Genomic DNA, 24,779 nt, shown 5'->3' with positions numbered 1-24,779 from the left:
ATTCAGATTACAACGTTGACAAAAGATGTCATCCACCTGAGTGCTTCTACCTCTGCTCTTATATGTTACCCTATGTTCCTGCCTCTTCTGGAAGAAAGTGTTAACTACACCCATTTACATCCTCTTTGCAGTCTACCACTCATCAACATGTCTGATACTCTTTTAACCTCTAGAACATTCCTCACCAACTCCTCTTTCAGTATAACTCCTACTCCTAAACTTCCAGCCTTGCTACATTTCTACCTGGTCTCCTGGACACACAGTATGTCCACCTTCTTTCTCTGCATAATGTCATCCAACACTCTAACCTTCTTTGTCATAGTGCCAACATTCAAAGTCCCTACTGTCAGTCTTATATCCATGACTTTCTTTTTCTTTCTGTGCCTATGAACAAGCCTTCCCCCCCTTCTTCAACCAACAGTAGCCCAATTTCCAACTGGTGTAGCACTGGTGTTGTCGTTGTTAAGCTGGGCCTGGACTGATGCGGTATGGAATTCATGATTCCCATATTTGATTTGGCCTGTGTTTTATGTCGGATGCCCTTTATGACACAACCCTCTGCATTTATCCAGACTTAGTACTGGCACAAGAAGACCCTTGTGCACCCTTGTGGTTGGATTCCATAAAGACCATATAGGGCATCAATGTTAAATGTGAAATTGATCTGTGATTTTATTAATATCTCAATTTGTAAGTGTGTATTTTCGTCCTCATTTACTCATCATGCTTGACCCAAAGTTAATGTGAAATGTCTCTTGTCCAGACATGCATTTTTGCAATGCCGACCCTTGTGACAGACAGGAAGGAACTGAACAGCAGACAACATTCAAACACATTAGCATGACTGCATGTTTCAACACTGTAATCAGTTTGCATTATTTATAACCACGTTTGGAATGTTACTGTACATGTTGTCCAATTCTGTTTTACTTGTAATTTACCAAAATAGTTTCCATGTATGGTAGTAATACACTATTTCACAAAGTTTGATTTTAAATTAAATTTGATTTTGTATAAAACTATTGCAAAAAATATAAGAAGTAATTGCAGTTTCACTTCCAGCCACTACAGTATACATCCATTTATAAACTTTGTAATAATGTTAATACTTAAGGATTTTTTAATCTACTAACATTTACATGTAACAGGGTATTTTAAAATTTTAAGTAACAACTATTTAAATTCCTCTTCTTCCCCACTCTTTCAAAAAAATACCCATGTTGTCATATTCCAAATAAAATCCAGCCCAAGGCAGTTGTAATACTGGCAGTTAGGATACAAACACATGCTGCTGTCTTTACATTTCTTTCTCTTTTGAGCAATTACATTTTGTCATGTACTCTCGTATCTGTATGCCAGTAGTTTAAAATATTACAACTATACTGACAACAAAGGTGTAACCTATGGTTTGAACAATACCCTGCAGCACTACCAAAATGAGTAAAGCAGCACTGCAAAAACACTAGTAAATCCAATCAAGTTCTTGTGTTTAGTTCTTTATTTGAGTATGCTACTCAACATAAAATACAAAATTCTAAACATTTAAATTAAGAAACAATTAAATCTTATGTTAGTTTTTTTTAGCTTTTTGGCCACTCCAGTCAATTTAACTAACGCTAACATGAATATGAGACCGATATGATGGAAAATGCTAAGTAAAAAAAAAAAACAAACTCAGGAAATATTTAGCAATAGCACTTTATTGAACACAAACAACCCTAAGCCACAATACTGAATGACAAGACCAATTGGCTGCAGCAAATATTTTATAAAATAGATTCAGGTTTAATGTCACTAAATTGTTTTTTTTTTTCTTTTAACGTCAGAAAGACAGATGCAGGTTTTTCCAAAACAGTGAATGATCTTACATATTTAACATTTTTGTAACAAATTATCATTCACATGTTCACACAAAGGAATAACAAGGCAAAGTGCTTTCAGGATTGCATTGTCAAAAAAAAAAAAAAAAGAAAATAAAAAATGAATGGCTTGAGGTTTAGGTGAAAATAGTGGGGTGGGTGATGGGGTGTGGGAAGGGTGGGATCGGGTGTAGTAGGGGGAGCGAGCGAGCGCCTGGTCAGAAAACCTCAAACCTTTCACCTTGCCCTGTTCCCCTTGTAGTCAAACTGAATGTAAAACACCGGGGCAGTGCGGAGACAAATGCCTGTGTAGCAGAATTTGGTTTGGAGTGGACAGATGGATTCAAAGGCATACGGCTCGAGGGACTCAAACTTGCCCTCCTACAGAATTACAAATCCACCGTACCATCTTTCTTTAGACAACCTGTGGTATTGTTACAACAGCAGGGCAAATGATGGCTGACCCACAATGAAGCTGTAAACGTTGAAACATTGTACACTATAGGGCTAGACAGGGTAATATATGCACAAGAGGCAGCCCGAAAATCAAATAAAAATATACAAATAAAAAGAAAGATGGTGGCTAAATTAAAAAAAAAAAAATATAAAAAAAAATATGATTTCTCTGACCATTTGCCACTTAATGTTAAAGGGGAGAGACTATCATCAGAATCTGCATCGTAACATTGTCTGGCTTCACATTCCAGTGGTATTTTGTTGTATAAATGCTTCTCATAAATATTTTTTTCAACGTCAAATAGACATATACACATACAGCACAACCAAGCACACTTTTCAAAAAATGTGTAACTACCATTGCTTTTGATAAATCTGTATTCCCGTACTGTGATACTTTTTTTTTTTTTGTTGTTGTTGTCAGAACAGGTGGAGAGAAACAATACTCAAGGCTGCAAAACAAGGAGGTAGGAGAAATGCTACTGAAAAAACAGCAAGTGATGCTAACGTGATCGTTCACTTAAATAACTGAGATACACCAGGCTTCGGCTCAACTTCTTGAACCACGCTAGTGCAAGCAGTTGCTATTCCAGTCAATGTTTTCGGGAGCAGCTTGTCATAATTGCAACTTAACGTTTCTTTTTCCTTTTATTTGGGAAAGTGATGTGCAATATCGGTTTTACTACCAAATTAAGACATCTGCAGATTTCCTTATAGCTCCTGGTGCTGACTGGGGTAGCAGCTGTGGTAAAATGACTAACCAAAGAAATCATGAGGCCGCCCTTGGCCTTACAAAAAAATTGAATCCTGTCTTAACCCTATAATCCGGTCATATTTTAAATTAGGTAATTTCAACAAAGTAACTTCATTGGTCCTGTTGTCATCACAGGTCTAGTGACCACGCTGCTGGTGATGGCATTGACTCCTTTACACACAGTAGAGTAGTATATTTGCAGATTTGTAAATGAGGTAATCAGCGTTATGCTAAATAGGGAACCCTGTCATTGACGTACATCCCTACTTCATTCACCAGCAAACCAAAAAAAGATTTCCTCAATCAGCGGGACAGGACTGTGGAAAATGAAATCTACTTTGGAATGTTGGGTGGACGAGCCAACTTTTTAATTTTCTTTTTTCTGAAGGTGCACTGTGAAATTGTTTGATTGTAACTCATCACACGCCCTGATTCAGAGTCCTTCCACTTATGATAAGGGCTCCACTGTATTTCCCTAGGTAAGCCACTCACAAGTAAAACAGACAAACCATTATCTATCATCTTTTCAGTTTGCACTGATTTAAGGCTGCCTCAGCAGCAGATCAATGCCTGCTTTAAGTCCAGTTGTGAAAGGATTGTTAATAGCTAGTGAGTTGCAATCAGGTGGCAACATCTACACTGAAGTGGACTAAACAGAAAAACATGAAAAGAAACTAACACTACTAAAATGTCAGAGAACATGCAATACACATCCTTTCCTATAGTTGGCTATTCCTAATAGCACATTCAAGGGGGACTCCTAATGGGCAAATTCTGATATGGCTCTACTTTAGAGTAATCAAGCCTTGTGAGAATCCCACGGTGGACTCACAGAGGGAGCAAGTCGATAAGGTGCTCCATCAGAAGGTCACTGCCGTATTTCACCTGCACAAATACTCTGTGCCATTTAGTTCAGCAGGTTTAACAGTAAACACCGAGAACGTGTTCGGAACATTTGTATTCCTTTGAGTAAATGCATTTTTCTCCCCCCAACTCAAGAGACATCTTCTGCTGGTGAAAACAAGCGGCACTTTCAAGGGGAATGTATCTCCAAGACCACAATCACGGGACCTCCAAGTAATGAAATTGTGAAAACACAGGCTATACAGTAGATATAAATCTCATGAGTTTCTTTACTGTACAAGCTTTAGGCTACACGCCGAAAAAGTGGGAGGGACATGTTAAGAATGCTTAACACTGAAACAAATGTAAGGCATTTCATATTTCCTTTTATCCGCATACATCACTGACAGCTGGTCTAAATATTTTTGAGAAAACAATTCATTCAAGGAGGAAGAGGATGCATATACACATCTACACATGCAAATGAACATTTCTACCAGCTACAAACCAGAAGTCCAAACTACAATACCATTGAAGCCCATTCATAAGAAGAAGAAGAAGAAGAAGAAGAAGAAGAAGAAAAAAAGTGCCTCCTCAAATCCATCGGTCAACTTGCGCATGATTTCCTTCTCTGAGCAGGCAGCTTTTAAAGTTGGATTTCTATCACAGTTTTTTTAAGAATTGAATATCACACACTCCATTGTCAAATGCCACCTCTCTGAATACAAACAACTGAACCACTTCAAATCCTTCATTTGCTACAGACAAGTGACTTTTGGTGTTAACACAAAAGGGCATATTAAATATTTTATTTAACTGAGGAAGCAAGGTTAAACAAAAGGTTATTGCACTTTTATCTTTTGTCTATTTCAACCGAGGTCAGCTTGAGAGAACATGATTCATGCCTTAATGTTGCAGCAAGACAACAAATGTTACGTCACTTCTATAGTATGATCACACTGTTATTAACACTGCACACAGCTACTACTGAAACCCTACTTGTATTCAGTTAACCCTAAATAACACAAAACAATCTCCACAATCAATTTGCAACACAGTCACTACAAACAGCTTGCCCAAACGTGATCTTTAATGCAGGTACCGCATCGCTTCACGACTTGCTTTGCATTGTGAAGTTAGTAGCCTTCGACGAATACCAGAGAGCTGACAAGAACAAGAAGAAGCTCTGATATTCCAGACAACAGTCTTTCTACAGTTAATGTGTTACTGACAATCAAACCTCATGTTTTCTGTGCTCAGTGGAGACCAATGTTTTTCCTTACATCATTGCCTTAATTTGGTCTATAGGTCCCTTTACTCCTTGGTGTTGGGAGTCAACTGAGCCCCGAGGTGCCTTCTTTGGATTTGTGCTTACATACTCTTGATCCCCATCCTTTCAGTGTTTTATGTGCCCTAAATCACATCGGTGATGTGCAATTTATTCCGCCACCTTAAGGGAGTAGTGAGTCACTGGAAACGCATCATGGAATCCAGACTATTGCAGATGGTATTTAGGCTTTTTTTAATTGCCCAGATCACGTAGGATTGAAATAATCATTCTCAGAGGGAGCCTTTCCACTGTAGTCACGTACGTTCAGTGTAATTTCTTTTTCCCATTATAAGGCTTCTGGGAAATACAAATGGAAGACCGTACCTTTCGGTAGTAACAAATAAAAAGGCACCATGCCACCACTGTGCTCAATATTACACAGGTCCTTCTGGTGGAGGGGGAATCAATAACTAAGTGTTCAGGCAGGGAAGGTGGTCAAACTAGCATTAGTCATACAGTATAATTGTATTGGTTTGATTGCAGAGGTAAGGTTTTGTAGCTACCTTCGATTCCCACCTTAAACTAGAGCGTACCCTTCAGCAAATAACAGACTCATCTGATGGTTGTAATGAACACAAATGTGTTCAGACATAGTAAGGATGGTTTTTGTTTTTTTTAAAAAACAAAACAAACAAACAAAAAAAGACCTGTGCATGTTTAGGTTCGACATCCATATATAGAAAAGGTCACTCACACACGCTCTAGGAGATAAATCTACACGACTGGCATTAGGGAAAAACAACAGGAAATCACAGAGGATCAATGTCAGCATCATTACGCAACAGATCACTAATGAGGTAAAACTGCAGGTCCAATAAAAAGTACAAGGTGCAGTTGGCTGCTCCTTTGTAAGGTAGGAAAACGTGAGAGATCTGCCAACACTAATCTAACTCATCCACGTAGATGCATCTCTGATTTAGGCTGGTTTAAGCAGAATTACACTGCCCACAACAAGATGGATCACAAGATTTGAACTCTTTGTTAGCATAGCTTTTTACAGTCAAGCATTTTTTAAATAAGAATTACCTTCTAAAGATTTTTTTTTTGAGGTACACAACTTTTATCCCCAGTGTCACTTGGCTCACGGATAACAGAAGCCAAAGCTGATTGTTTACGAGTGAATTCTGAATTAATTCATTCACAGTGGCAAATATGGCGATATCCTAACCTCTCAATCTCTGCACCATGGCAACCTTGAGCTATGTGCTACCTCAATTGATTTGTGTGCTTCTCGACAGCCACGGATGTCTGTAAGACCAAAACTAATCAGACATCCCCCCCCCCCTCCCCCTCTAACCACATAGCATGACACAGGTGAGACAACTTGTCAGGTAACGCCAGGTATCATTTCCATTTAAGCTTTTAAGGCAAAAGGCTCAACAGTGGATCAGAGAGTTGAATTGAAATTTGCCGTTTACTTCAAGTAAGAACCAAGACATCCATTGAGGCAAATCAATTCTATACTGTATATACCATGCTTTTTGTTCCTGGACATCAAAATCTTTTGTTTCCTGGTAACAAGACTATTATAAACCATTTTAACACACACAACCTAGGGATTGCTTTGCCAATATCAAAGGGACTAGCTATGTTCTCGAAAAAATGTCCAATTATAAAATACTTCTAACAACATTAACTTTTAACAGAATACTTGCATTTAAGTATTAATATCCCATGCACACATTTATAGGTTTTCTATGACTTGTACAATTGGTGAAAAGACATGCAGCTCCAAACTCAAAACTGTAATAATTCTGCCTATTTCTGAACAAGTTACTGACCAAGTAAATATGATTTATATGTCTAAAGGCAAATAAAGGTTTCTATGGCACTAAATGGGTGTAGCTTAGGTGCATGTTTGTCAAATATAGGCTCTTTATGAATATGTGTGATCGCATCTACTGCAGACCTTTGGCCCTCTTGTTTTACTATGCGGTAAGGCAATCTCAATGGAATGGATGAACGCGAATATTAAATTCATCGGAACTCTTGTCCTCCTGTTGACCTTGTAGGCTACACTCCACACAATATGTGTGTGTGAGGAGAAGTGATATTACACAACAGCAGGCCTATACTCAAACAATAATGCCATAAAATAAAAAGATTCAGACCTTTAATGCAGGAAGACTACTACACATACTTAATAATATGTAGAGAATTAGGCTATTACATGCTACCTGTAAATTCGTATCTATGAAAGACAAATGAAGAGCAACAGTTAGAAGACAGGAAAAAGCTAATTGTCCTGCTCTAAACTGACCCTACATTCATTTCAGTCAGAAAATTCATGGCTCAGATTTGATGGTCAGACTGTAAACATATGCATAAATCCATTGCTGCTTTACTAAGAGGTTTTGTCCCTCTTGACTTATTTTGGCAAACAGGCCCTATTTGTGATCAAAGTGTATAACATCTAACCCGCATTTTAATCTTCCATTGGCATTTATGCTATGATTTACTGAATTGGCCTAAATGGATGGCAGTGCAATATTTGTGCTGCACACTATTACACACACACTCTATTGCTACAATTGGACCTTTCATTGCTTTCTGACTCCAGATATATTGTATATGCTCCATTTGTTTTTTCGTTCACTATATCAAAATTGTGATCTAGCTCCATGTACAATCACTAAATTACCACTGGTACACACAAATAAAAAAGCATGTATAAGAATACTGCGATAAAACAAAAAGATTAAATTACCACTTGTATAGTTGCAAGGGCCAATGGCTCCATGTACTGGTTAGAAGAGGACATCACAAGAGGAAAAAAAAACCCTGCCTGAACAGACCAGACTGACAGCACCTACAGATGGCAGAGACAGTATGTAGAGGATTTTGAGGAGCCTGTCTGAGGTGGCGAATTACTAGGTTTAAGTGACTTAAGGTCTGAGTCACTGAGTAGTAGGCTGTAGTAGGCTGGGTACTATAACCTTGTCACTTTGTTGGGCTGGCTGCCCAAAAAGAGAAAAAGAAAATCACTGGGCAGTAAACACTGTCCTGAAGTGCCTAGAGACACTCTCTTTGTAAATAATGCATTGTTAGAGTACAATTTTGTTGCAGCCTTTGTTTATCTTTTGCAACCCAACCTTCCTGTATTCAGCAGCAACACACATGCATGTAAACATAAGCACATACATTACATCTGCTCTATTTTGCACACTTAGAACCTGAATGTACTAAAGTGCGTGCTTGACTATCTAATTAAGTGCTGTGGGATTACGGTTAAAAAAAAAACAATTTCAATTATCGAACATCCCATCAAAAAATGTAGACATAATCATCCTGCTGAGATTCTGATTAGATTAATAAATTCTGCCAGCTGCTTCAGCACAGATCCTGAGAATAAAAAACAAAAAAGGTACCTATCCCCAGTTTTAATTATAATGCAACTGTTAGTAGTATAGCTGTCCTGAAATGTATACAGTGAGCAAGAGAACAACGGCTGGGGGGGTCATTGATTATTTCCATTTCATTTCGGTTATTTATGGAGGTCAACGGAAATGCCAAAAAAAAACAGATCCACTGATGCTAAATCTGTGGAATCACTGCACTGAAATGGATTTGTCAGTTTTAGTAAGTCAAGTACAATACAATAAAGTGAAAGACTTTTCACAGGGGTAAGAAACAACATTGCCTAGTCTAGGTCCTCATCTTTCATCCAGTCAACTTATGTGTGCAATTGTGCCACTTCATTACCAGTGGATATGAAGTTATCAGGCCGATGAAAACAATCTCACTCAGTGTAATTTAGCCACCAGCAGATGGTACAAAAAATAGCATAGATATAACATTTAAAAGTCACAAACAGCTCTAGTGGTCCTATACAATCATCTTTAGTATGCTTAGTACCACAATGCAGATGAGGAGATAAAATAATGAATACAACCCCCCCCAAAAAAATCTAAACAACAAAAACTAAACAAAAAAACCAAACAACAACCAAACAAACAAACAAAAAAAATAATAAAACTAAATAAACAAAAGCACATATTTGGATATCTGCTATTCCTGAAATCTAAACAACAGGTATTGGCCTAAGTAAAGATCCCTCTCTTTTTAGCCCTATTTGCTTCTATTAGGGGAATCAACTCCCTGGTCATTGATAATGCTGAACATATATAAAGCCATGTTCTGCAATGTTTCCCACTAGATACTACGGTGCAACTGTGGTTCAATGGTGTTGCTATATTATGGGTGAAAAGATAATCAGTCTCAGGGCTCGTCAGACTTTACCATTATGTAACCCAACTGAAATGACATATTACGGAAGGCATGGGTCAAAAGGCATTTCATGAGATGCCATAAAGGCAATCCAGTGCATTTGCGTTGACACTGACAGTAAAATGCCCGGCAAACATAGAGCCATTCGTTTAGTCTTTAGGTAAGGTTTGATGAAACAACGTAAAAAAAAAAAAAAGGAAAAAAAATAAGAAAAGAAAAAAAAAAAAAGAAAAATTAAAAACACATTCCAGGGAAACAAAAGCCCTTGTGACAGTGATTGTCTATTCAATAACATTAAACAAAAAGGCCAAAACAAAATATTGCTTGAAAACTGCCCAATAAAAACAGCAGACAAAACTCTTGTCTTTCAGTTATAATAATAGCTGATCAGAGTTGACCACCGAGAAGTTGAGATATAAGCTATTTAATGTTTAAGACTAGTTCACCAGCTCTGAGAAAAAAAAAAGGTTTTTTTGGGATTTTTTTGTTTTTGTTTTTTTTGTTTTGTTTTGTTTTTTAAAGTGAGAGCTTGTTAAGACCACAATGCTGATGGCCGGTTCATTTTCAGAACCCACAGAACAAAAATTTCATTAGTGCATAAAAACCAAAACCGATTTCTCTTTTTCGATAACTAGGCCATTCAAATTCTCAAATCTTCTCCCAAAATAAGGGAAAAAACAAACTAAAAAAAAAATAAAAAACACTGTTAAAGAGATGGGAAATAAATTGAAATGGCTTGTTCATTTATGTGCTCAGATATATGATGCTTTGATGAGGTGTTGTTGGCAGATATTACTAGTAAAGCCTTCATCTAGAAATAAACAAGGCCTCAGTCAGTCAGTCACTATCCTACAGTAGTTCTCTAGTCCTACAAAAAGAGAACGTTAGGCCTACGGACCCTGGGTGAAGATGAAGCAGCTGCTAAACGAGTTGACGAGGTATATCGAGATCTATTGTCTTTCTCTATACAGTACAGTTGATCTCAAATAAATAATTTATAGCCATAGTAGTGTTGATCAACTTTGGTCAAAACTTATATGCTTAGAAACATTCTAGCTTAACAAACACTTATTTAGCATCTTTAAAACATGAAGTCAGCATTAAGAACAAACTGATGTTACCATGCCGACCCAAACATAGGCCTCCTTTGAAAGGAGCCATGCTAATGTATTCAGCAGCATTACCAAATCATCTTAAAATGCCAAACAACTCTAGGCTGTACGTTTAGTACACTATGGAATTAACATCTTTGTGACCCTTTTCCAAATTTCGGATTGTACTGTAGTACACAAGCATTGCACTCTCAAGCTAAATTTAGATTTTTTTCCCTTGTGTGGTTCCTTCATAAAAATCTAGGCTAACGGACAATTAAAAACAACAACGAAAAATAACAAAAATTAAATAAAAAAAAAAACAAAAACGAACAAACTCTTTGATCATTCTTCTGGGAAGTCTGTATGTTCCTCTACAAGGCCACCACAACCAACTAAACATGATATGACTTTTATACTCAATGATATGAAGATAATTGAGGATACAGAGATTTCCATGCTCTTAGATGTTGGTTATATAATTATGTCAACATGGTTTAAAGGGTTAGATGATTTTGAGATGGCCAGATTGCTAGTGTTTGTTTTGGATGCCACACTTGATCCGAGTGACCTTGTAGAGCAATCCGCCTCTACATATTAAGCACTACTAGGAGATGGAGAAATGGGATCTAATTGCATATTAGGTTTGACTGCACCTCAAGAGAAGACCAAACACTCACGCATACACAGACGCACAAACACATACATACACAGAGAACAGACATGTGGGTGGGTGCTCGCTCTCCTGGTCCTCTGGCCCATGTTAAAGGGAGTCGCCCCCTCGTGGTGATGATGTTGAAAGCAGCTGACTGAGGGGGGCGTGTCACCTCACTCAGACAGACACCCATCCAGACCAACTGGTGCACCGTGACGATCTTTGACATAGCCGTTGTGGAGGCCGTTGCTGGGCAAGGGTGCGCAGGCGGCGGTGATGCCGCAGTGCTTCAGCAAATTGAGACCCGGGGAGGGGGACACGGTAGGAGATGAGCAAGAGCAAGAGGAAGGGTCCCGTTGGGGGAAAGGCTTCATGGTAGAGAGGATCAGAGCCAGACAGTCAGCCACATCCTTGTTGGGAGCACAGGCCAAAGCTGGGGTGTGGCCTGATTGACAACAACACAACACATTAATGGATGCATACTACTGAACAATCCGTGAAATCCATAAGGTACATTTTTCAAAGTTGCTCAGACAAAATAAATCAGAGAACTATGTCAAAGCATCTTTTGAAGTAATGAATCCAAAAAGGTTTATGATCTGATTCTGCTCTTTCCATCAGCTCTACAGAACACCTAAATGTTTTCTAGCTTATGGTTCACTCATTGCTGTGCTAAGCAGCACCAGAAAGCATTTCAGCAAAAACATGATGTGCATTATCGGCATAACATTAAATAGCACCGAGACAAAGCCTCTGATCCCCTGCTGAAAACAGTGGAATGCACATATCTGCAAAAGATGCTACTATTTAGTTCAATTGGTGGTAAAGAACAAAAATAAAGCTCTGAGAAATGTGAATATTGGACTATAGTACAGTTGGGTGCAAATGTTTGCATCCACCTATTGTGAAATGTAAAAAAATAAAATAAAACTAAGGTTATCTGCAAACCAACATAGTATTTAATACACATTCAAGTAGTACAAATGTCCCTTTATCAGAAATGAAAGTTAATTTCAACGCAATTAATGGGGGATTCATACTCCATACTAATGTATTTGTTTTAATTTTACTATAAGTTTTTTGTACATTCGGACCATTGTTGTTACTTCTGATGATGCATTAACATTTGTACTAGCTAAATGAGGACTTCCCAGATTAGGGAAGCAGACACCCTCTCTACTTTCAAGTCCAGGCTCAAAACCTTCCTCTTTGATAAAGCTTATACTTAGTTATAGTTATGCTGCTGAGCTCCTTTCCTCCTCTTGTCCCTCTCTCCTCTCCTCACACCCCACAATTGTCACCACTGTATCACATTAACTCTGTGTGTTTTCTCCAGTAATTGTCTTTCTCCTTCTCTGTCCCTTTCTGCAGGTGTCCCCGGGCTTTGAAGCTGTGTGTTTTCCAGTGTGCAGCTACTGGTCCCACCAACCTGCCCGATGTTTTGTTGTTGCTTTTGTTGCTCTTTTCTTTTCCCTCTTCACTTTCCACTCACCCCAACCGGTCAAGGCAGATGGCTGCCCACCCTGAGCCTGGTTCTGCTGGAGGTTTCTTCCGTTAAAGGGAGTTTTTCCTCTCCACTGTTGCCTACGGCTTGCTCAAGGGGGAACTGTTGGGTTTTCTCTAAACATCTTTACAGTCTTGACTTTATTCTGTAAAGTGCCTTGAGATGACTTTGTTGTGAATTGGCGCTATATAAATAAAGTTGAATTGAATTGTATTGAAGTTAAATGTGCATTATTATTGTGTTAGGCAAAGGGTTAAGTTTGCGTCCCCTTATATGTAATTTTATCTGTGTTTTTTGTCTTTGTTTTACTCTTTTTAACATTTCACAATAAGGGAAAGCAAACTTTTGTACCTAACTGTCTATCAATGTTGTAACAGCTTCTTATCTGTCTCAAAGAGGACAAAAATTTTATTGATTGCAAATTTAAATAAAGCATACTAGTTTTTGCAAGATACAACTTTTAAATTGAAAGGCTACTAAGCAGCACCACAGACACAAACTCTGGACTTTACTAACAAACAATTTTAACAAAGGTTTGACAAAAAAGCTGGGGTTAGGGTTAGTTGATTTATACAAAATATCCCTAGTTAAGCCTAGTCAGCGATTTATTTGTTTATCCCTAGTCAGTCTGGGGTCTGGCAAGAAGATAATATAGGATATATATATAAGCAAAGAATATAAAGCATGATGTGAAAAATGATTGGCAAAACAATGCATCATTTACAGTAAACTAAAAAAATACAAAATTCTTTTATAAAAGATTATTCATTTGTAGGATCTACCGTCATTTCAGCTCAAACTCCCTCACTACAAATTGAGGTTTAGCTGATTAAGGTATGCCTCACCTTCCTCGTCCATAGCCAGCACAGTAGCTCCTCTACTCAGCAGTGCCTGCACCACTGTAGCCAGGCCATTGCGTGCTGCCAGATGGAGGGGCCTGGACGAGAGCAAGGGACAATCTGAGAGAGAACTAGCAGACCTGCTAATCAACAACCAATTTGCAACTAATAGCACAACTTGTAAAAAATACCACAACATGTTAATAAGAGATCCTGTCTCAGAGTAGTAGCAAGAAAAACACAAGTTTGGGACAAGTACAAAGAGCATTTAAAACATTCATCCTCCATCATCACCCCCCCCAAATGTTTTGTATATGCAATATTTCAAACAAAGTATGTTCTATGTCCTCAAATGTATAATTTTAAAATGTTATATGGTTCTTACATTTGCAGAGCACTGTTGGTGGCATTTATGAGTGTGGGACTGTGGATCTCTCCCAGAATCAGCAGGGCACACATCTCATGAGCCTGAGAGACCGAACACACAGTAAAAAATCTTTCAGAACTGCTATCACTCACAGAAAACATAGCATCGATTGTGTTTCCCCTTTTCAACAGTTCCACATCAAAAGGAAGGTGGTAGGCAAGAATAGACAGGAAGTGTGAAGGAAGAGAGAAGGCGTGCAGAACGTGCAGCAATCCAAACAGACATTATAGTAATGCTCTGCACACTAGACTGGAGGTTAGGATTTGGTGTATAACTGATGAGTACCTTGCTGCAGGCCAGGTGCAGGGCAGTGTTCCTGTTCTCATCCAGCAGTGTCAAATCAGCCTTGGCTCGGTGGAGGAGGATAGCTGGACAACACCAAAACACAGAGATATTTATTTTCTGTGATTACAGATCTCACAATTATTCTTAAGGGTAGGAGATAGGGAACCAAACAAAAATCAATGTTGATATAGATTTAACTGATGCGCTGCCACCAAGTATCGACATTATAACTGATCTTACCAAAGCGGCCATAACCCTGGGGTCCTCATGGGGAAAGACGATCATAAAGATGGTGGGATAAAAACAAATCAGATGCAGCCCCCATGTTTGATTTTAGATAGCCACTAATGACTTCGCCATTTGCAAAAACATGAAACCCTGGCTACCAAACTACATCTATTAGCTGGCTCACGATAATCCTGTTTTGAAGATGAATATATGAAGTTAAAAATATAAGTGAGAATGCACTCCATTTAACTGTGAGAGCTGCCCTTACCTGCAACACGCAAAGTTAACGGTGCTAATGTTACATGACATGGTTCATCTGTTTATGAGAGGGAATGTGCAAGCTTATGCTGTCCAAACACAAACAACAGCACAAGTGTGTATCAGTCATCATGGGAAATCTGTTTTAAAAATGCTGGATATAGCACACGTTTCTATAAATAAAAATATTTAAGTTAATACTGAGACACATGTAAAAGTGTAAGCGTGTAAAGCATGTAAACGTGTCCATGTTTGCCCATTTCTGGCAAATAATCATTTTTGAGTATTAAGGCTGTTTGACAGCTGTCTTTTGTTATGAAAACGGTGTAATATTAATACATTACATACATGTACATAATCGTACCACTGTTAACCACTGTGAGCTTTTTTAAAGACACATTTTTGCTTCATCTGCAGATTATAAAATATATTATGTTCCAACATATTGTTTTGAATCGCCAGTGTTGTATCGGTCAAAGTTATGGGCAATCCATCGTGAGCGTATCATTAGCTGATGTAGGATTCACAGCTTTATAACAGACCTACTAAAGCCTAGAGTGGGACAAAATGCTGTGTATCATTTAAAGAACTTATCATCCAACACGAATTACAAAAGATAAGACTGACCCACGGCACCACTATGTCCTTTGTCAGCAGCCACCATCAGAGCAGAGCGCCCACTTTTGTCAACTGCATTAATCTCTGCCCCATGGCGAAGCACCAACTGAAGTCCTGCGACATCCTCAGCAAATGCAGCAGCATGTAGCGGGGTCCTGCAGGCACACACACACAAAAAACACAGAGTCAACCCAATCACTGTCACAATGTTACCAACTTTGCTGCTGAAGGCTTTAAAAAGTGAGCTCATAGCCTTATGATTATTTTTAAGACAAAGGAAACAAATGCATGTAACAATTCAATGCTGGTAGTGGTGGTCATGGAAAAAGAAATCTTTCGTCTTCTGTTTCGAAGTCTTACCTTCCTTTGGCATCTCTGGTGTTAATCATGTGGACCCCAGTAGATTCCAGCAGCCTCTCTGCAGCACCGCTGTGGCCATTCATCCTGCAAGCAAGATGATGGAGCTCATGAACGGATAAATTCATTTCAACCATCCTAATCTATTATTTTTTGTGTTTTGACACAGAGGAACAGCAGAAAATAGGCACCAAGTTAATACTCACAGAGCACAGTGCAGGGGAGTGAAAGGGTTTCCCTCTTCATGGATAAATGTGTTAAATTCAAGTAAAACCTCCAAACAGTCTTCATGCCCTGAGACCAAACATACTCAGAATTATATATGTACAACAAATCTTACAGTGACTAAATGCAACACTTAGCTTTGTTGATTGTCCATTTCCACTCAATAAAAACTGAGCAAACCTTTGTAAGCAGCCCAGTGTAATGGGGTGTATTGTTTGTTGTCCAGCAGTTTGTCTTGTGGGTCTGTTGCCATAGCAGCCTGCATCATACTGGCCAGGATCTCTGTGTGGCCTCTGGATGCAGCATAGTGCAGCGGGGTCCTACCCTGGGTGTCGTGACACAGTGCCGAAGCTTTGTGCTCCAGCAGGGCTGTCACACAGTCATCATGGCCTAAAACCGCCTAAAAAGACCAGCAATATGTGATGAGACGAACTTCACTGACGTTAAGGATGCTCTGACAAAAATGTTATTGTAACTTTCTGACAAAACGTTAATTTTTAGTCACATCTCTGTATTCTACCCTGAATAAACACGGTTACTTAGATACAATGTTTTAGTCTAAGATAATCACTTTCTCCGGACACTTAGCATTAGTTATGGGACAAGTTATGTATGCTTTTCATCAATATAATTGATATACAAATTTAAAATTGGATTTTATCACAATACATTTAAAGTGTAACGGCAATGATGTATGCAGTATTTGTGTACTTAAAGCTACAGTATCTAAAATGTATGTATATTCTTTAATAGAAATAGAGTGTGTTGGATAAGATTTGGGGGTAAAGCTTGACATTCCACCAATCAGAGAAGTTCAACAATTTCTGCTTCATTTTCCAACATTCTTATTTATTTTAATTTAATAACAATCACTACCTGACAGGCTGTGCAGAGCATTGCAGAGCTTTAAAAAATTAAAGCAAAGCTATTTCAGAGCAGGGAGAGAGAGGGGTGGGCAGAACAGATGGGACTGATTGGAGGTCTTATGTTTGCGTTAGCAGCGTGAGTTTATAAAAATTGATCTTCTATTAATAAAGTGAACTCAAATCTCAAAATACATTAGGATAAAAAAAAAAGGATAAAGGAATCAGCAAATAGAATACAAACAAAAAATAAGAAGCTGTCAATTACTACTGTGTATGCAATGTACTGTACTGTCAATGCAAGTTAATGCAAGGGGCTGGTCAGCTTCAAAGAGATGGGATGAAAGCTGCTATTTATTGTTAATAAAGACCTGTGCCACCTGTGGGGATGAATAGATTCAAAAAGCTTCTACGAAATGTCACATTCCATTAACTCTTTTTTGTGCATAGACTTGATAACTACATCTGTGAAGCCGATAACCTTCAACAGTATGCAGCCACATCCAGTGATGGACCTACCCCTCTGTGCAAAGCTGTGCTGCCCCTATTGTCCTTGGCATCTGGCAAGGCACCCTTCTCCAACAGAAAGTGGACACAGTCAGTGTGACCTCCCAGAACAGCTAGCATCAGAGGGGTCCTGGAGGGAACAGAAACTACTTTAAAGAAGCATTTTCCACTTTGTCAAATTAGTTTTTTAATGCCAAAAGCTTATTTGACAATTTAATTTAAAAGCTGAATGTACAAAATTGAGCCAACTTTTTCCTAAACAAACAAACAAACAAACTCACTGGCCAAATTTGTCTGTCACATTAGTTAGATCTCCCTCCTCCCCATAATCAATCATCATGCGTAGGCAGTCTGAGTGACCATTGGCAGCTGGTATGGGACAAAGTACAAGACAATATTAAAATGGACATACATAGTCTTTATAAAATAAATCTGACTCAATCTGGGGTAGTAGGAATCCTACAGAAGACAACAGTTACCTGCAATGTGAATTGGGGTCCACATGAGGCGGTTGTCATTGAGAAGACAGGAAGCCCCCTGTGCTAACAACACCTCCACGCAGCGGGCGTAGCCTTTCTGTGCAGCCAAGTAGAGGACAGAACGGCCTGCAGCATCTTGCATGTCCACATAGGCTGCAGTTTCTGTCAGCACACGCAGTGCCTGCCAGTGACCCTTATCAGCCTAAAGAAGCAGAAAAAGACATATAATATTTTGTCAACTAGTTCAATAATAACCAAAATCAATGCAGGATTTGATTAAATATAAAATACTTACAGCAAGATGCAGGGGACTGACTGGAATACTGCTTTCTATGTCTCCTAGTGCATTAAAGGACATCTCCAGGAGCTGAAAAAATAAAGCAAAAAAGGGGATTTAATGGAATTTACGGAGGAAATTGGATTCTTTTCTCAGTGAGGTTGTGTAACTCATTTAAAAATGTACGACATCAAGCAGTATACAAGACAAATGACTTTACTCATCTTACTTACTGATCAACAAAACACACAAGCAGCAGAAACATCTATGACAATGTCATAGAAGAAAGGGAACAAAGCGTTATGCCAAGGGACGTCCCAGTCAAATACCAGGATTGTACTCGGTCTGGTAAAATGTAGTATTGGAACATCTTTAGTTATGTTACGGAGGACCTTGATCGCTTTGCGAAGAAATTGCAAACTCTGTTAACTATATTGCAGTAAATGTGAAAGCAGCAAATTCTAACATTTAAGAAGGTGGACTCAAACAATTTTTTTTTTTTTTTTTGTCCTTTCGGCTTATCCCGTGAGTTCACGGTCGCCACAGCGGATCATTGTCCGCATGTTGATTTGGCACAGTTTGGACTCAAACAATCTTATGCTTAAAATATGACTTAAACAAGTAATCGATTATAAAAAGCTACTAATTAATGTACATCCAAACGAGTAGTAATGGACACATTTTTGCAGCTATATCTTGGTGAGTGAATCAAGTCAAGTCAAGTCAAGCTTTATTGTCAGTTCTTCCACATGTACAGTACATACAGTACATACAGGGAACTTTTTTCTCGGATTCACTCGGATCCGTGGTGCGTACAGATGAAACAGTGGGGCCTAAATCTAGATCACATATAAATGTAAAATTTTAAAAAACAACTATACAATAAGGGCATTGAAGAGTAATACTAATAAAAATTAAGTAAAATAAAGTAAATAAGCAGCACAAGGCACATGGCAGATGTACACTTCACTGGTTTGCACTCCATCAGTGCAGGATTAGTGCAAAAAAGTCTTATTCAGACTGGGTAAAGTGGCAAAGTGACAGACGGCTCGAGAGCAGTTCTTTAAATTAAATTGACAGATGAATAATATATGTGCTACGTTCTGATCTCAAATAAATCCGAAGAACTCACCAGCTCCAGGTTCTGTTTGTTTCCATGGTAAGCTGCATAGTGAACAGCACTGTAACCCTTTGAGTTGACCATCGACGGATCGGCACCATTGTCCAACAGATGCTCCAAGCAGCTGTTATTAAAAAAAAGAAAAAAAAAAAAAAAGAGGCAAAACATAGAATACAGACAATTAACAATTAGTATTTAAATCGCATAGGTTATGGGCACTAAGAAGAGCACAAAAGATTAAAGAAACTCACAAGTAGGACTCCTTTGCTTCATCTTCATCATTCTGATGGTTTCCAGAAAAATGACGATCAACTCTGGAAAGAACAAGACAAGCTTTGATTCAATAAAGCTTCTTGGGAGATTATTCCCTGCAAAAACTGCCTGCTCTAGGACTTAATGTCTCACAATCTAAAAAGGGTTGTTGATAAGGTGAATTGTATATTACTTTTGTATTAAGTGCTACGAGGTAAAACACAGACAGATAAGGTCAAGAAATTCCTCACCATCATCTGAGTCGGACAGTTTTTAAATCAATCAATGTTATGAAACACCAGAAAGAATTGGCAGCTAATGTTGCTTTTTCTCTTACAGAGAGACCCCAGAGAAACAAAGACAAGTTTTCTGACCTGCTGAAGGCTTGTGAGGCGGCAGAGTAGTGCAGGGGAGTACAGCCTGTCTGGTCAGGTTCGTTGACCTCAGCGCCAGCGCTCACCAGGGTCACAGTGCACTGGTACCTCCCATTAGCAGCCGCATAGTGCAACGGTGTTCTATAGGAAGGATACAATTAGAGACAAACCTATAGTTAGACTGCATCACATATTTGGGGAATGATGCTTAATCGTTTTTTTGCAAAGACGACGTATATCTCACCTTCCCATTATGTCCCTCTTATTCAAGTCGGTACCACTACTTAATAGCAAGTTCAGACATTCAACATTTCTGTGGAGAGAAAAGACCATGAGAAAATTAGGTTGGACCAATATAAGGTCATTGTAATATTACAAAGCAGATTCCGCATCTTACCCTCCAGAGGCAGCAGCGTGTAGACAGGTCCTCCCAAAGTTGTCAGGGGTGTTTATGTCAAAACCAGCCGATAGTACATGCTCCTTACTCATAGATGAAACTATACTATACAGCTGACCTGTAGTTTAACATCCACCAAGGTTAATATACAAATAGACATAGGTTAAGTAAATAATATTGCACACATTAATGTAATTAAGACCGACCTGAGGAGAGTAACTTGCGACAACAGTCTGAAAACCCGTACAGCACAGCTAAGTGCAAGGGGAACATTCCATGGATCCCACGTCTAGAAAAACAACAGAAATGTTACAACCCTTAAAAGGCAATATTACAAATATTATTCAACTTAAACCCAACTTTTTATTACATGAGTCATGTTATTACTTCTTTGTACTAAAGGCTGTGCTTTAGCTGTGTCTTTCCAACCTCAGGGCACTTTTATACCCATCAGTGATGCTACTTAAGGTTTGTTCAATACCTGGCCGTGTCTGCTCCGTTGGTCATCAGAGTGCTGATCAGCAGTTCATGGCCATACTTAGCAGCAACGTGGAGAGGAGTATTGCCATACTTATCGACACAATCAATTTCCCCACCTGATGGAATTGAGGGAGTAAATCGAAGACCCATTAGGAGGAGAAAACGCCTGCACCAACGATATTTGCACAGATCAGTCACACAGCACAGTTATCATTACCATTTTGGATGAGGATCTGAGAGCGTGTGAAGCGTCCGTGAATGGCTGCCATGTGCAAGGGGCTCTTCCCTTCTTTGCTCTGGAAGAAGCAGAATTTAAAAAAATTTTGTCATCTGAAAATGCAGAACAGATCAAGATTTGCCTGGTTCAAGAGACTTTTTGAGCAGGTTTTTGCTAAAAAAACAAAAAAACAAAAACAGCTACAAAGTGTTGTTTCTATCATATGATTCTTTTCAAAATCTAATTACTATTAACTGGAAGTAAGGGGTTACTTCACCTATACATGAATTATCATCCCTCTACACATTTAGTATTTTCCTTGAGTGTTGTTCCTGGAAACACTTGCATTTTAAAGATTATTTTCATAAGACTCCTTTAATTCATTAGGACATTTTCTTTCACAAGCATTGCATTTTCACACATACTATCCCCTCTGGCAACTAGATAGATTCTCCACCCCAGCATTTTTATATAGCAAGTGTTCCTATTATCAAGGATTTTATTCTTTCTCCATAGCCACCCCCACGTGTTGGCTTAATTACTTTGAACTACAGCTACAGACTAAACGCATCCTTTTCGTTTTTTTACATTTCTACTCTCAAATTTGGGCAAACTACACATAAAAGATTTTGAATATTGGCCTTTGAAAAAAAAAAGAAAAGCCATTAATACTACGATATGTGATTTGTTGTAACATTAAGAACAAGCAAAGAAGGAAAGTTAAAGTACAATTAAATGCCTGGTTATTCATACCTGCTGGTTGACATCTGCCCCATTGTTGACCAGCAACTCCAGACACAGGGCACCATTGGTGGAGACAGCGGCCAGATGTAGAGGGGTGTAGCCGCACTTGTTGGGCTGGTTAACATTAGCTCCGTGGTTCACCAACTCTGTGGCCACTGCCTCCTGTCCCATGTAGCAAGCCACATGGAGCGCAGTGTTTCCAAAGCCATTGGGCTCATCAATCTGATAGTAAAACACAAATGTGACAGGAGATCAGATTTATTAAATATATCTATTTAAGAAAATAATTTTGACACTAATACCACAAATATCAGAACAAGCTAAAAAAAGATAAAATTGGCTAATTTGAAATGTATTTGGCTAATATTTAAAATAAAATCCCTCACCTCTGCCCCCATCCTCAGTAGGTATTTTACAATTTCGATGTGACCACTTGCAGCAGCAGCATGGAGAGGCGTGTAACCCTGCTTATCCTTGCAGCTTTTGTCTGCACTCCGGGACACTAGCAACTTCACAACATCAACATGCCCTACAGGAGACACAAAACAGGGAAATATTAATTATAAAATTCATGAAAGATTTAGGTAAATGAGACAGAACACTGGTTCATTCAACAACACAGCCCCCTTCTCACTAGATTGTGATTGAACCACTTGCCTGAGTAATTGCTCTTCATTTGTGTAAAAATCATCCAAGACATCAGCAAGAGAAGTGACTACTGCAATTGGACGAAAATGTAGCTATGCAGCACTGGGGGAGAAAATGGAAGAGACTTACCCAGGTAAGCAGCACAATGGATAGGTTGTCTCTCTTTCTTATCAATGGCACTCAGGTTGGCCCCTTTGTTCAGCAACAGCTTCACCATCTATAAAATGAAGTAGATAATATTGCAGAAGGACCTCTATTAAAGTTAATGTTACTTGAAAACTCCATAAAAAAAAAAAAAAAAGAAAACCCAAGTAACCGAAATCTCACCTCCTGGAACCCACTCTGAGCTGCATGGTGCAACGCAGTCCTGCCAGTGCGATCTGCCAAGTTCAGGTTGCTCAGCTGGGTTAGTAGGGCCTCTGCGCAGCGCGTCGCACGGTTGGCGGCAGACACATGCAGTGGTGTCTGCCAGAATTTGTCTCGTGCATTTGCATCTGCTCCACGCCTTAGCAGCAGACCCACTGCCCTCTGAAGGGAAGGAAGCAATCACAGGAGCTTATAAAACATATGCATTTTAATGAGCCAGTGCATAATCAAAGTGAATTGCATAATTAATGTGCATGAAAGCATAATAGAATTATAACATGATGTCAACCATCAGATATAATTATACTGTAAAATGGGAAAAGGATGTGAGCTTATTGCTTACTTCATTCCTGGAAGCAGCTGCCCTGTGCAACGGGGTCAACCACACATGGTCTTTAGCATTAACACTGGCACCTGATTGGGGGGGTAGGCAAAAAACATCTGTAGTAGTCATGTAAATATTGCAAGTACGAATAATACTGTGATAATGCAGCACAAAGAAAGGAAAGTATGGGGGACGTGTGCGCCTCACTCACCTGATTCGATGAGGAGGTCCATAACATGGACATCCCCCACACAGGCAGCAGCATGAAGTGGCGTACGGCGCTCCTGGTCCTGTGGAACAAGCACACGATCGTCAGCGTGGAAATAATGTTTGCTTCCATTAGCTGCTATTTTCGTGGCCCAGTCCTTCAACATATGAACCTGCATAGCACTGCAACTTAGAAATGTATTTCACACATACCAGTGCATTGACATCCTCCTTTTTGTGCAATAATAGTTGAACTTCTTCAGCATTACGATTGAAGATGGCCTGGACCAGAGGAGGCTGCAAAACAAGAATACTACTCATCACTACAATAACGTTGCAATTACGTTATCGCTGATCCGGAGCGTCGACTCGGATATCGCCTGCGAATTAACGTTTTCCAAAGGATGGAAAATCTGTTTTATGCCTCTAAATGTGTAATTGTTAAATATGCTATCACGGCGTAATGTTTGATTTACTGCGTTTACTCCATTTTGCAACTAACTGTTTGTCTCGTTTCCTTCCAGCAAATACACAAAGCCCTGGTTGAGGCCTAAAGGCCCTTTTCTCACTACTTACGTCAGCTACCAAAACGGCTCGAGCTAACGTTAGCTAATTGTGCTAGAGAGCTGGCTCTGACCCAGAGCAGGGCCCACACAACAACACGTATAACGTAAGTGTTCCCTTGCGAGTGCCAGGCATCGGTAATTACCAGGCAATAATCCACTACAATGTCGCTATCCACTTGGACGAAGATGCACCACTAATAGGCTAAAGATGAAATCAACCCGTTCAGTGAATAAGACGTAGTATGCTGCGCACAAGAGCAGGTCTTTTCCCAGCAAATAGACTGCGCCACAGCACAATCACGGAGCGCTTTTCTTTCACCGTACCTGGTCTGCAATATTGAGTACTCCCATCTCCCAAACTCAGCCAGGACGGAGCTCCTTCATGAGGATAAAACTTCGAGGTATATTGCGGTACGCTACTATGTCCACTCTTCAGACTACACCCATAGCCGCCTGGAAGCAGAATTGCGGTCCCGATCTGTCACTGTTGTTGTCTGTATCCAATGTCTGGTCTGACGATACGGGCTACGACTGCACTGGTCCGCCTACAGGCGTGGCGGTCTGTCTTCGGCTTCTCCGGTGAAATGGCGACACCATGTGGCCAAAAACCATATAGCATGCTGGCGCCTCATTGTCGAGATATAATATCCTCGGGGGGTTTAACGGAAAAGCACTTCTTAAGAAAAAGGAAACTTTGGGAAAATAGAACAACTCCCATCACAAATGTTTTTCCAGGGAACCTACAATTATTATTAGCAGCAGCAAATGTTTGCCATTGTTGCCTAAAATGACTCTTAATATTCAAACATCGCAGCTGTTGCGAGTTATTTTTCTGTCAGTCAACTAAAACTAGCTCTAGATTCCTAGTTAAGTGCTAATTATTTGAGGAAATCACATTACCGACATGTAGCCTATAGGGTCCCAACAAGAAAAATAAAAAAATAAATGGCTCTAGGGCCCCTTTAGAACATAAATCATGACATAGGTACACTACTGGATAA

At 39.2% G+C, this 24,779-nt stretch overlaps 1 protein-coding gene across 3 annotated transcripts; it reads right to left on the bottom strand.

Annotated features, from left to right (window-relative positions):
• Nucleotides 1-1,682: 1,682 nt before the first annotated feature.
• On the bottom strand, nt 1,683-24,313 carry ankrd52a (ankyrin repeat domain 52a). 3 transcript variants are annotated; one of them, XM_067525997.1, is made up of 28 exons: nt 24,103-24,313; nt 23,426-23,509; nt 23,217-23,295; nt 23,024-23,094; nt 22,642-22,842; nt 22,444-22,531; nt 22,053-22,195; nt 21,676-21,888; nt 20,923-21,001; nt 20,707-20,821; nt 20,432-20,514; nt 20,226-20,343; nt 20,073-20,141; nt 19,829-19,969; nt 19,454-19,516; nt 19,215-19,326; nt 18,101-18,172; nt 17,806-18,007; nt 17,608-17,695; nt 17,339-17,456; nt 16,137-16,356; nt 15,938-16,025; nt 15,735-15,818; nt 15,384-15,529; nt 14,271-14,353; nt 13,944-14,026; nt 13,565-13,689; nt 1,683-11,660 (listed from the first exon to the last, which is right to left on the bottom strand). In XM_067525997.1, exons 1-28 carry the CDS (start codon nt 24,127-24,129, stop codon nt 11,389-11,391), a joined length of 3,267 nt encoding a protein of 1,088 aa, XP_067382098.1. In that variant the 5' UTR covers nt 24,130-24,313; the 3' UTR covers nt 1,683-11,388. The 3 variants fall into 3 exon arrangements, with proteins under 3 accessions (XP_067382098.1, XP_067382099.1, XP_067382100.1); XM_067525998.1 differs by having other exon boundaries at nt 13,565-13,656; nt 24,103-24,312; XM_067525999.1 differs by lacking the exon at nt 13,565-13,689 and having other exon boundaries at nt 11,466-11,660; nt 24,103-24,312.
• Nucleotides 24,314-24,779: the final 466 nt, after the last annotated feature.

Source organism: Channa argus, chromosome 13 (genome assembly GCF_033026475.1).
Source record: "Channa argus isolate prfri chromosome 13, Channa argus male v1.0, whole genome shotgun sequence".
In the NCBI taxonomy this organism is placed as follows: Eukaryota; Metazoa; Chordata; class Actinopteri; order Anabantiformes; family Channidae; genus Channa; species Channa argus.
This window is presented reverse-complemented; position numbering and strand designations above follow the sequence as displayed.

Excerpts from the sequence above, each read along its gene's own strand:
- ankrd52a (XM_067525997.1), bottom strand. The coding sequence starts at position 24,129 with ATGGGAGTACTCAATATTGCAGACCAG. Across the intron at positions 21,002-21,675 it reads GGGCAGATGTCAACCAGCAG|AGCAAAGAAGGGAAGAGCCC; the intron begins GTATGAATAACC and ends TGCTTCTTCCAG. Across the intron at positions 14,027-14,270 it reads TGCACCTGGCCTGCAGCAAG|GCTCATGAGATGTGTGCCCT; the intron begins GTACTCATCAGT and ends TCGGTCTCTCAG.